This window comes from Cyprinodon tularosa, unplaced genomic scaffold, assembly GCF_016077235.1.
Source record: "Cyprinodon tularosa strain WSP-4 unplaced genomic scaffold, ASM1607723v1 ctg60, whole genome shotgun sequence".
Taxonomy (NCBI): Eukaryota; Metazoa; Chordata; class Actinopteri; order Cyprinodontiformes; family Cyprinodontidae; genus Cyprinodon; species Cyprinodon tularosa.
The window spans coordinates 713,545-725,793 of NW_024039341.1; the positions used below are offsets into that span (position 1 = coordinate 713,545).

A 12,249-nucleotide genomic window follows, 5' to 3' on the forward strand; every position below is an offset into this window, starting at 1 on the left:
ACTCTAAGAACCACTGTAGAATCAGGTAACCTTGAAACTTTCCTGATTTTTTACAAGAGCGATAGCTACTTCTGCCTCGATTCAACTAAATTTGGCCCTCCTTGACTCTCCAAAATAAAACCATCATATACAACAACTTCATCTTTTTAATTTTCTCCTCTGTTGCTTTGTAACCCTTAACGCTGCGCTGCACAACCATTCCTTATTACCGCAACTGTGCTCATATTGCTGGGAATTTCATTACGCCTGTCTGTTGAAGTTATGTTGGATTTTATGCAGCTTTATTATGGGTGTGGGGATGACCATAGGCCGTTGTTAATAATGGGCAAAGCAGTGGTTTAACAATGACACTCCATTAACTGTTCCATGCGCCACAGAGCACAGCTCTGGATAATGTTATTAAACTGATTATTCAAGCCCCCCGCCTTGCAACTGCTGCAGTTATCCTTCGATGAGAGTTTTACAGACTTTCTTTGAATTTTTTTCTCCAACTTTTCACGATTATGCTCACTTTATTGCTTAGGTTAAGCCCTGTAAGATAAACCAAAATCAGGAAGGCTCTTAAGAAAAACAAAAGGGCCTAATATACCTTTCTGCATGTTAAATGTCAATGAGCAGCAAGTTGTTTTGGCCTTTGAGTCAGTCATGAGGCAAACCGTGAGCTCTTTTAAGTTGTCTTTCTTTCTGGGGCTTTGACTGAACAGGCTCAAAGGACAATGTTATCAGGACTTTGACACAGAAGAGCTGACCCTGAGGTATAAGGGTCTGATTGAGAGAGAGGAAAAACAGCATTCTACGATAACTTTTTGACCTCGGCTGTGTCTCATGGCTGAACCACTGGACAACATCCTGGATGGCTGCTGGGCCCATGCACAGAATATTAAGCAGCACTAGTTTTTTATATTTTTTTTTATTTTCTTAAATGTTGTCAGGCTGCTAAAGCATGAGGCAATTTAATTGGGACCCCTTCTAAAGATGTAAAATAAAAAAGCATAAAATAAACATTTCTTTTAGCATAATGTTGAGATTGAAAAGATAAAATCCAGTCTTTAACTGGTACATTTCTTAATTGATAACAATCTTTTTTATTAGAAAATTACTTTTTTTTGGATAAAACTACTAGTATTGCTAAATACTTCTATCACTAACTATCATTTAAAACAAAATACAATCAAAGCATTATTTTTTATTCATACTTTAACACTTTATAATTATCATTTAGGATTAATCTTGATCCTGAGAGTCATTAGGAACTCCATTGACCCGGTTTAGTCTTTGAATAGATAAAGGTGCCACATAGATTTAGTGTTTTGCACCAATCTTTGTGGACTCTGTCAGGAACCTCAGTATTAACAAAATTGAACCAAAACATCCAACTTCATTACATTTTAGGACACTCTGATAAAAACATTACTGTGTTGGGGTCAGTTTTGACCCAGTTATTACAATTGATAAAAAAAAAAAACTTTAAATCATTGAACATACTCATCACATCGCCTCACACTGATAACACTAAACCAAAAATACTGCATATTTGCACCATATATATTAATGCTCTTCCATAACAATGTGTTTTTTGCACCATGCTTTTTTTACTCCCACACTCTTTACATTTGATAACTGCTGCACTTAATGGAATGGAAATGTTCATTTACTGTCTGAAACTAAATGTACTAAATGAAATTTTGTTTTCCATACACTCTGTGTATACAAAATAACAATAAAAGTTGTCCAAGTCTTGGACTCCAGCTATAAATGTGTAATTTTTGGTCTTTCAAAAGGGTAATTATCTAATCATAAATGAACAAATGCACAAAACATTAAATATCCCTTTTTCTATTGTTATTTAAGTCTTTTCATACCTTATTTGTTCAGAGAAGAAAGTAAAAGAGAAAAACCAAAGTTCTGTAGTCTCAAAGGTTTTAACACATTTTATAGCTACTTCAACCTTAGAATCCTCAGTAGATATAGCTCAACATCTTTACAGACATTGTAAAGCCATTTTAATGCAGTGGCACTCTGACTTTCGTATGTTTGTGGTACAAATTCAAAAAATATGGTTAGATTGATTAATTGGAGAAAATAGGTCTTTTTTTCACTTAAATATTTGACTTAGGAATCATATATTTAGTCAGTTTAACTCACAAAACCAACTGAGACTGAAGGTACAAAATGTAAAAAAAAAAAGTCTTGTTGCCTTGTATTACTAGAAGCTGCTTGCCAGATCACTGGAAAACTTGTTTTAAAAATTGGGACTGTAGCACAGATTAAGTCAAACTGAACAAAGACCAGCAATGAGCTTCATTTACTACACTGCAGTAAGTACACAAGCGCACTGCTCTAACCACTAGGCCAACACTACTAATATACACAACACTCCCTAATTTATGATTAGCATAGATTAAAATGGCATTGGGATTTTACTTAACTAAAATGGGTTAATTCTCTTTCCTCCCTTGTATTGAAAAGCCCCAGTTAATGATAGGTTTTTTGTTTGCTTGCTTTTAGTATGAGGTTAAGCTGCAAAAAAATGTATATTATTTTATGGGTTTTTGTACATCCTAACGGATATTTGTACATCTTACAACAGTTATAATAAATAATGTATAACTCATATGATATCCATGTATATTAATGGCAAAATCAAATTTCAATGAAAATTTGAATAAAACATAAGAGCAAAGAAAAATGATTTTCCTACAGCAATGTCAGCATACAGCACCCCATCTCTATGTAGTAGACATAATATTCACTGTATAAATGGTTCTGACTTCTTTTGGATGATTTACTGAAACAATGCATTGAGCATGGAGGCAAATAACTTCAGGCAAAGCTGACGTGTGATGGAGGAAAAAGGCTCTTGAATACCAGCCTTGTTTTTTGTGTCTATAGCGTCTCATATCTTTCAGGACACTATGCTAATCAATCATGCACAAAAATGTTATTGAAGCAGTTAATGGTTTTAGCTGTCCATGCCCTGGCAAAATCATTCAGTAAGTCCATTACGTCAATTCAATTGAGTTTATTTATATAGCGCCAATTCATAACACATGTCCTCTCAAGGCACTTTACAGAGACAATTCTTCCAGATCATACAGTCAGATTGGTTGAAAGTTTTCTATCTGAGGAAAACCAGCTAATTGCTTTGACTCCTTGACTCGAAAGCAATCCCTCACACCAGGCAGGCTTGCAGCGACAGTGGAGAGGAAAACTCACTTTTAACAGGAAGAAACCTCCTGATAGCACCAGGCTCAGTGTGAGCGGCCATCTGCCATGGCCAACTGGGGTTCAAGGAGACTGAAGCAGACATACTGTACAGAAAGAAGCAGAGATACAAAAGGCAACTGTCAACCAGCTCCACAGGCGGCCCTGTCCAGGAAAACGAAGCCAGACAGACGAGCTCCGAGCCAGCTCCCATGTCAGAGGATGAGGAGAGCACATACAGTTAGTCACAGAAATAGAAACAGGACTACACTGAAAAACAGGCCCAGCTCCGATATCTATAAACAAAGGTGTTGATGGCAAAAGCACAGGTAATGTTTTTATTCAGGATGGAGTCACAGCCAAACAGGAACCGACCAGATGAAGCTACTAAGACAAAAAGTAGAGAGAGAATAACGTTAGAGATTGACAAAACAAATACTGCAGAATGGGAGAATAGAGAGAGAGAATTAAGGAGAATGATGAACAGGGGTTCCTGTGTTCTCCAGCAATCTAAGTCTATGACAGCATAAGTATAGAGATAGCTCTGGATAACCTGAGCCACACTAACTATAAGCTTTATCAAGTATCTGGTCCTGTACACTTTAGAATCATGAGTGAGGGGAACAGTTTTTGCTTGAACTTTAAGCCCCGCCCCCAACCTTATCCCATTGATAAACTTTTTCCCATGGAATATACTGTGTACATCTCTTAATAAAAGTTTTAGCCTTTTAGGCTGTTTTTCTGTATTTGCATTGCCTTTTGTTTGTCATCATGCTTCTCAGTTTTCAAGGTGCTGTGTACGTGCTTGGAGAAAACACCCCCTCATTGTTAAACGCTCCTATTAGTGGCTGATTTGACACCAGAAGCTCTACAGAATAAACCCCACTGGCAGACAAAACTTACTGCACTAAAAATGCCTGGACTCCTGCATATACACAATTAATAAGTTATTCATTTTCATAAAATAACATCTTCAACCACACAATATACCAAAAAAAAAAAAAAAAACATTTTTCTTAGAGAGATTCAAATAAAATCAGGTAGAGGGCCTTGAATTAAAAAATTAAGTTGCAGTCTATGTTCTGGATGAAAATGTGTGTGATAGCCCCTGAAGCACTGATCTTAACTGCTCACATTTTCTTTCCACTCCACTTCCCTTTATTCTTTCATTAAATAAAACTAAATGTTGTTTTTTCTTTAGCTGTAAGCAATAATTTTGTAATAAACAGGATAAATTCAATTCTAGGTGTACATACTTTTTTTTATATGAATACGTGTTTTATTTTCTTATTTGTTTCACTGTTATATACTGTTATTGAGGTGCATCTTTTGATGTGAAGATGTCGATCTTTGTCATTTAAGACAGGTAGTTCTTACCTAATGTATTTTTAGACTGCTGCAGACATCCTGGACAGATCTTTGTTTAGTAGTAGGCTACACCAAATATGACACTTCCCTGGCTGATGCACTGACATTTGTTACTGTATGTCACTGCCTGCTGCTGTTCTCGTCATGGTCACTTGGTTTTGTCCATACATATGCTGCATCAAAACAATATGACGAAGGGGCGTTAGCCAGAAAGCAGGTGTTTCTCCCTCATTACTCCTTGACAATGCCCCATCTGGTGTGAGAACAGTAGCTGTTTGCCACTGACTCCCTGCCAACCTGGGAACACATAGTACGAAAAAACTTCTCTGGGATGGGTGGGGAATCAGCGTGAGTGGAGCTGAAATTGTCTATTGCAAAAACAACTAAGGTAAAAATGTGTTGAAACCGTTAATATTGCTGAGTTGGAAAAGCATGAAACTGAGACTTAAAGGTTCTCTTGAACATTCATCAGATATAGAAAGATATGAAAGTTCAGAGACACTTTATGAAAGTCAGCGGTTGAAATATTAATATTAATATCAATATACCACTTTGATGTGTAACAGCTTAAAGGAACTTTTCTGACTGTTTGAGCCAAAAAGAAGAAAAAAAATCTCTAGGGGATTTGTGACATACTATGAGAGGCCTAGGCAGATTTAAGACATGCCATTCCGGTTTCTACCTGAGGGGGGCGAGAAAGATGCAGTTGACAAAAAAATAGATGACTCAAGCCCCACAGGTTTACAAATATATGGCCCTTTGACAAGATTAAGGGAGGGAGGAATCAGAAATGAGGAAAGAGAAACAATTTTCATAATGGAGCGGAGCTCTCTGACTGGAAAACGCAATTATGGGCAAAGCGTGACACAAGGGTAAACTTAAAGAGTCCCTTTAACAGCCCTAATAGGCTCTGAATGCAGATAGGCAGAAAAACAGGCTGTTCCTTGGAGCAGAAGTTTTTTTTTTCTTCTTCAAGACTGTTACAGCAACTGCAAGCAGAGATTTAAACAAAGAAAATGAGACCACTAAAAGCACTGAAGACAAATTTAGAAGCCCCTGGTTGAAACAAAAGTCAGCTTCTGTGTATTTCAGGGCTTTTCAGTTCAAAGATGCAACAAGATTAAACTTTGGGGTGGAGTTTATACCTTTTGATTTCTTGAAAAGGCAAAGGTGCTTTCTTGTTAAATTAAATTACCTGTGAAACAGTTTTCTGCTTTAGTAATTTGGAAATTACCTGACACATTCATAGAGGGCCTCCCTAATGGATCAGCAAACTTTGTGTTGGCTCAGCCTGCCTAGTGGCCATAGGTCCTGAAAAGAGCAACATTATATTAATAATCTTATTAAACATTTACCACCTCAAAGTCATTTTTTTGTTTTTTTGCAAGTAGATATCACTTTTGACTTAATGCAGCATTAAACTCAGCACCTCTTCTCATCTGATAAACTTTTTTTTTACAGAAAGCACCTCATAGTAAATGGGGTAACGTAGCATACCATTTGTATTCGCACTACTTCAGGCAATGCAGATTTAATTATATGCTACAATTGAAGTTAAATATAGTTTTTGGGGAGATTTTGGAGGTTCAAAGGAAAATCACATGAAAAAGAAGACATTTTAATCAATATAAAACAGTTTTAATGAGCGAACAAAATAAAGAAACAGAAATTTAGGCTTGAAAGAATAAATTAATTACATATGATAAAACTGATGAAAAGAGTTGACTTTTTTCGCCCTTATACAGAGGAACAGACAATTTAAGCAAATCTCGGATTTGAGCAAAATTATATATCCAAAATGTATGATTTCTGACCCTGCAAAGACAAGCTAATGATGGTGTGGGATCAACATGGTACAGAAATGCACCAATGCACAAATGTCTGCAGTCATTGTGTTGAGAGGGATGCATAGAACAATGACAAAACCAATGATGAGAGAGAATCTTCTATTGTCTATCCAGAAATACCATTTTGAACAGCTGTTGAATGATGTAAGGATCGACTTGGAGCCAGTAACCATCGGCCATGTAATGTTTCCTATGAAGTTACTGTTTGCAACACTACACCATCATGAAACTGCACCCACCCTAATGCTCCATGGTGCAACCAGCGTCACAAAATTCTCCTTTAAATAGAGTAGTCAATTTGCATCTATTACCAATGGTATGCACAATCTTGGGCACATACAGTTTGTCAGCATGAACACTCACTCCACTGAGCGCTTGTTTTCTGTGATCTTTGAGGATGAGGATAAAGATAAGATGAGATTTATATAGGAGATATAATATAGCTGATAGTAATAGGCTCCAAATTGGTCCTTAGGATGAGGGTGTTTAATTCACTTCTAATAAATGTAATAAAGAACTTTTTTTTTTTTTTTTACCATGAATTTAAACACCACCACCAACTTAAAGAACTCAGTTACTTCTTTTTAAACAACTGAGCACAACTGTGTTGAGTTGGGGGGGAAATTCTCACTACACCCTATTCCTAATTCTGCTTAAGACCTTATATAGTTGTGTCAATCTCATTACCAACAATTAAAAAGTAATTGTTTTCTGATCTGTTTATATCTCTTAAATTGGTTCCAGGCCTCTACAAACAAATGGAATCTAATTCTATTTTCCTCATTCTACATAAAGACCACAGAAAACACCATTAATTAATTATTTGCACCAGAAAAGGAAAAGAAGACTTGGAGTCAATCACATTAGAGCAAATCGTTTTTTTTAAGGACGCAGCATTTCCCTCTCTGATTTCCCTGCTTTATCCAATCTTTGATGAAGCCCCAGCCCTCACTCATTTCCAAAGCGCCCCCACCTCACCTGCTCCTGCGCTCTGCAATTGGTCGCCGGAGCAGCGCGGCCCGCCCCACTGGAAAGCTTTTTAAATATATTTACAATGTAAAACAACACAGAAAGCCCGGCACAGCCACCACATTGGTAAGGAGAGAGAGGAAGAGAGAAAGTGTACGTGTGTTGACAGATAAACGGAGGAAGCGCGCGCTGCCTGTCAGACAGACATACAATCACAGTGGCACGCGCGCGCGCGCTGTGGTGAGTCGGAGTGTGAACCTGCGGGTTCATGACACTGATATCTCCGAGGAAGAGGAATACTCAGAAAGATCAGAGAGGAATATCAACAATGGCTCTGAGCGTGTGGAACTACTGCGTCCCTCTCGCCATCGTCGTAGCCGCCTGCTTGGTCAACACCGGTAAGACTTGGAAAGGAAAGGGGGACTGACTGGGGATGGGGGAGCTGTCATTTGTTGGGGGCGACTCTGGTGCGCAAGTTTACCCAAGTCCTATCTAAGCTCAGGGATTCTTGCAAGTGTTTTTGTTTATTATGCAGGAAGGAAAACGGAGGAGGAAAACACGTGTATTTAAATCTTGATATAAGTAAATCATTGCCAGAGAGAATTTAGCGCAACCTTGGGTTGTTATGTGAGTCACCGCGCTCCACTACTGAGCTGGAAAGACCCTGAAATATCTTACGGTCATGACAAAAGTGAAAGTGACTTTTTTCCCCCAAATAAATATTTTTTCTTAATGGCTCTTCTCATGCTTCAGTGACCTTAAAGCGTCAGCTTTTTGATTGGTCCTGGGAGGCTGTGACAGGAGTCTCCGGCGAATGCAGCTCCGATTGAACACTGACAGATACATGAGAGCAAATTCCCGCAGTGGATCAGATCCAACGCCGAGCAGAAGGGGAAGTGTTACTTTTCTATCCTGCAGAAGTGCCGCTAAACAGACCTATGATACGTCTCCTTATCAGATACAGTAAGGTTTAGAAGTCATATTACAAACCATTGAAGCGGCTCATTCAGAGCGTCTTTGCTCGGGATGGTCCTGCATTGCTCCTTCAGACAGAATATACAACTGCAAATTCTGCAAATACGGAGATTTGGATTCCTGAGCAACTTTAGCCCCAAGCCATCTGCTTGGAAGGGAACTGAAGCACAAACTCATAACAAAGCCGTTTAAATCGCAGCCATAACACATGAGTGGTCCTAACTGAGCTGATGCACACAGATGTTACTTTTGCAGTCTTTTGTTTGGCTGTTTTATTAAGTAATAAGCCAGGTATAACCTCTGAGACTGCCACTGTTCATGTTGCATTTTGTTTCACACACATGATCATATGACATATTTTATGGTTGGACTGATCAGAGCCTTACCATTGCATACATATTGATTTCCTCCCCAGAGAGTATTTTTGTGTGTCTGCTACCAGGATCAGGGCTGGCTGATTTATATGCATGAGCTGTAGGTGTTAGTATGTTAGTCTAAATGGGGTACTGTGTTTGAGGTTTGTGTGTTTGTCTGAATGGTGCTCAAAGCTGCTGCCTGTGCTGCTTACAGTGCAGGGTTTTGGCTAAGCTGCAGGCACCCTCAGCTGGGGGTTGCTGGCTGATCATTGTCATTAATCTAGCCTCTGACAGGAGCCGGGGGAGAAACATGGGGCTGGGGGGGTGGGGGTAGGGTGGGGGGTGGTTCAGGGATGCTAAAGGCACAAGGTGGCGAAGAAGACACAGAAGAGCTGTTTTTGTTTGGTTTGTTTTTTTAACATTTGTTGATATTTTTCTGTGCCATTCTTCAGGAAAATGTGAAAACTAGTTGCACCGCTCAGGCTCTTCAGAGCTGAAATGATTTCTTTTTTTTCTCTTTCAGGTTTGAATTGATTGATTCAACTTTTTTTTCTGGTTTTCTATCCTACAACACTCTAACACACAAAAGAGAAAGTATATATATGCATATAGATAGATGGATAGATTGCAAAAAAGGAAAAATGAATGGCAGAATTGTCAGATGATTTGCATTCATGCATTTTTTTGCACCATATCTTTAAATTAATTAATAGTGCTCTTAAATGCAGTCAGTTGATCAATAGTTTTATAGACTAAATATCATTAGAATTTAAAGTTTTTGAAGAATCTTTCAAATTTTTACTATTTGAGCATCTGCTTAACAATCAGAACTGATCAAAGGAACATTAAGGTTGTGCACCACTGCTTTAAACAGATGAAAGTGAAAAGAGATTGTTATTATGAAGATGTTTGTGTGAAAGTTTCTGCTGGGGGGACCTCCTTCATAGAACGTGCGGGAGATGGGGATGGAGAGAACATGGGAGCAAGTACAGCATAGGAGGGGAATGGTGGAAGAAGAAAGGCAGGCAGACTTCACAGTGTGTCTGACAGGCAGGCCTGAGGGATGCACACAAACACACACAGAGTCAGTGCCGTATGTTTGTGAAGGTGCTGGCTAAAACTTTCCCGTACAGTAATATACTCCAAACTCCTCTGCTGCTTAATCACCACCCTCCATCACTCCCATTCTCGCACCTCATCCCCATCCCTCTCCTTTGCCTCCATTACCGCCCGCCTTATCACCATGCGTTTTAAATCACCTCCATTTGTTTATCCGAATGTGTGCAATGAGAGCCATCCCTTTGAGCTTGTTCCCCATCATCCCGCATGGACCTTGGCTCCGGTTCCGGTGGCTGAAAAATAGCAGCAGTTGGACGTAGTTGTGGGAGGAGATTTGAATACCAATTACGGCTGGTCTATGTATGTGTGTGCACACTCACAAACGTGGAGAAGCCGGGCATAAATCAATGTCACTCTGAGTCACAGAGGGGAGGTTTGGCGTGTAAACATACGGTTCAAGGTAAATGCTATACGTACACGTCTGAAAGCATGCACACATCCATAGGTGCATAACAGATGTACACATTAGGGGTTCCTTTGAGTAGAGCTATGTTATATACAAGAATTTGTCAGAACCTAAATATAGCATTTGATGCTTGTCAGGCGTAGTTTGCCTCACGCAGGAGTTAAGATACCCTTTTAACTTTTCTTCCATGTTGCGCTGTGCTTGCTTTTTCTGTTCCTTTCTTTGTTCCTAATATGCTGAAAAAGCCTTCATCGTATGGAGAGTTTTATCCTTTGATCCAAACCTTGAAGGATAATTCAACCCCCCAAAAAATAAAAATAATAAGGAAACAGAAAAGAACTCTCACCGATGATTTAATTAAAATGAATGAGATATTTGCTCTCTGCCCTGCCATCTGCTGGTTCACACTATAAATCAGTGCAAAAATCAGATCTCTGTTGCTACGATGTTGTTTATTTTCTATCCCCCTTTGATTCAACGTCTTTTGTAAGTCTAAATAATTGGACAACCTAAACTTGGCAGCGAGTGTTGGCATGCCAGTCAACAAGGGAAGGGGAGAAATAGCTTTTTTTTTTAAAGATACGCTGCCTGCTGCTGTTGAGCACAGCCCTGTTTGATCAACTGATGCAGTCCTAAAGGGTCCTGACAGGGTGGCCCGCTATCTCAGCAGAGCAACTGCCTCAGCATAAGCTCCATAGACAAATTGTGTTTCTCCCGGGGAAAGACACAACCAAAAGTTACAGAGCTTATTGTGGCTTGTTTTTTATTCTCCTCTGGGTTTTTATGGTTCCATTACTCAGAGGCAGAAGTCTTTAAGCATCTAGCTTTGCACAGGTGATGTATTTTATTCTACTTAACTACTAATCTGCCCTACTTATCAGGCATAACATTATGACCACCTATGTTGTTTTGATCCTCATTTTGCTGCAACCACAGCTAATGATGTGGGATTTGGCATCAAAATGTTATCAGCTGATCTATTAAGTCCTGGCATTTGCCAAGTGGGGCTTAAAATGAATCTGACTTGTATTTATATCCCACAGATTGGCCACTGGATCAAAACCTGAGCTGCAGCTGAACCCACCAACTTGCTGTTGTGTTCCTCAAATCTCTCTGAACCAGAATTGTTTTTGGTTAGAGCATGTTGAGGAAATGACACTCCCTAAAAAACAGATTGGTCAGTGCATCCAAATAATTGTTTGAATTTTACTAATCTGGTTGGTAGTTATGTGTCAAAGCACTTTTTAGTAAAAAACAAACAAGTACTTGGTAGTACTTTTTTTGAGCAATCTATACCGGTAAAAGGGCAAATAATACTAATAGTTCACTTTTACCAAAATGTTAGTTAAATTGTGTAACGACTTGAAAGCCGGAGCTTGAACCAATCAACACCAGCGTTAAACATTACTATTGGTTAATCTAACCAAAATTAGTTTACCAGGAACCAATCGATTCTTAGAGTGTTTGTTCATATTATTTGTCTGTCTTCAGTAACTGTTCACTTGATTTTCATAGATTGAAAAAGAGAATGATGCATCAGCCAGCTGATATTTTTGCCCAATTTGATTCTTTTTTTCTTGTATCTTTATTGGCCAATATGTGCATGGGTTTTCTGATTTATAACTGCATTCAGCAGCAATGCCTTGGGATAATGTGATGCACATACATTGCTTTTCTCCCCATTTGCTATCTGATGGAAATTTTTTCGTTGATTTGTTGATAAATGTGTCCTCTTTTTTGAATTTAGACTTGTATAACATTTGTTACCGTGTCATTATTATCATATAAATCAGTGATTCCCAACTGGGGGTACGCGTACCCCTAGTGGTTCGTGAGTGCTTTGCAGGGGGTACATGAAAATATTAAATTTTTTACGGAGTGAAATAAAAAAGGACTGCAATATGTTTTTCTTCGTGAGGACCCAATAAAAAAATAAAAAAGCTTTTATCAAGCAAAAATTAAGTTTTTCTTATATGTTTGAGTTCACCTTCAGCTGTGGCGCACA

General features: G+C 38.7%; 1 protein-coding gene across 3 annotated transcripts in view; it reads left to right on the forward strand.

Moving 5' to 3' along the window:
- Positions 1-7,468: 7,468 nt before the first annotated feature.
- cadm4 (cell adhesion molecule 4) overlaps positions 7,469-12,249 on the forward strand; it is a 278,976-nt gene continuing 274,195 nt past the window's right edge. Inside the window, exon 1 of one of the 3 annotated variants that reach the window (XM_038307100.1) lies at positions 7,469-7,786. In XM_038307100.1, coding sequence (XP_038163028.1) covers positions 7,657-7,786 — 130 coding nt within the window. In that variant the 5' untranslated portion in view covers positions 7,469-7,656. The remainder of the gene's footprint in view (positions 7,787-12,249) is intronic. The other 2 variants (XM_038307097.1, XM_038307101.1) reach the window with 2 other exon arrangements.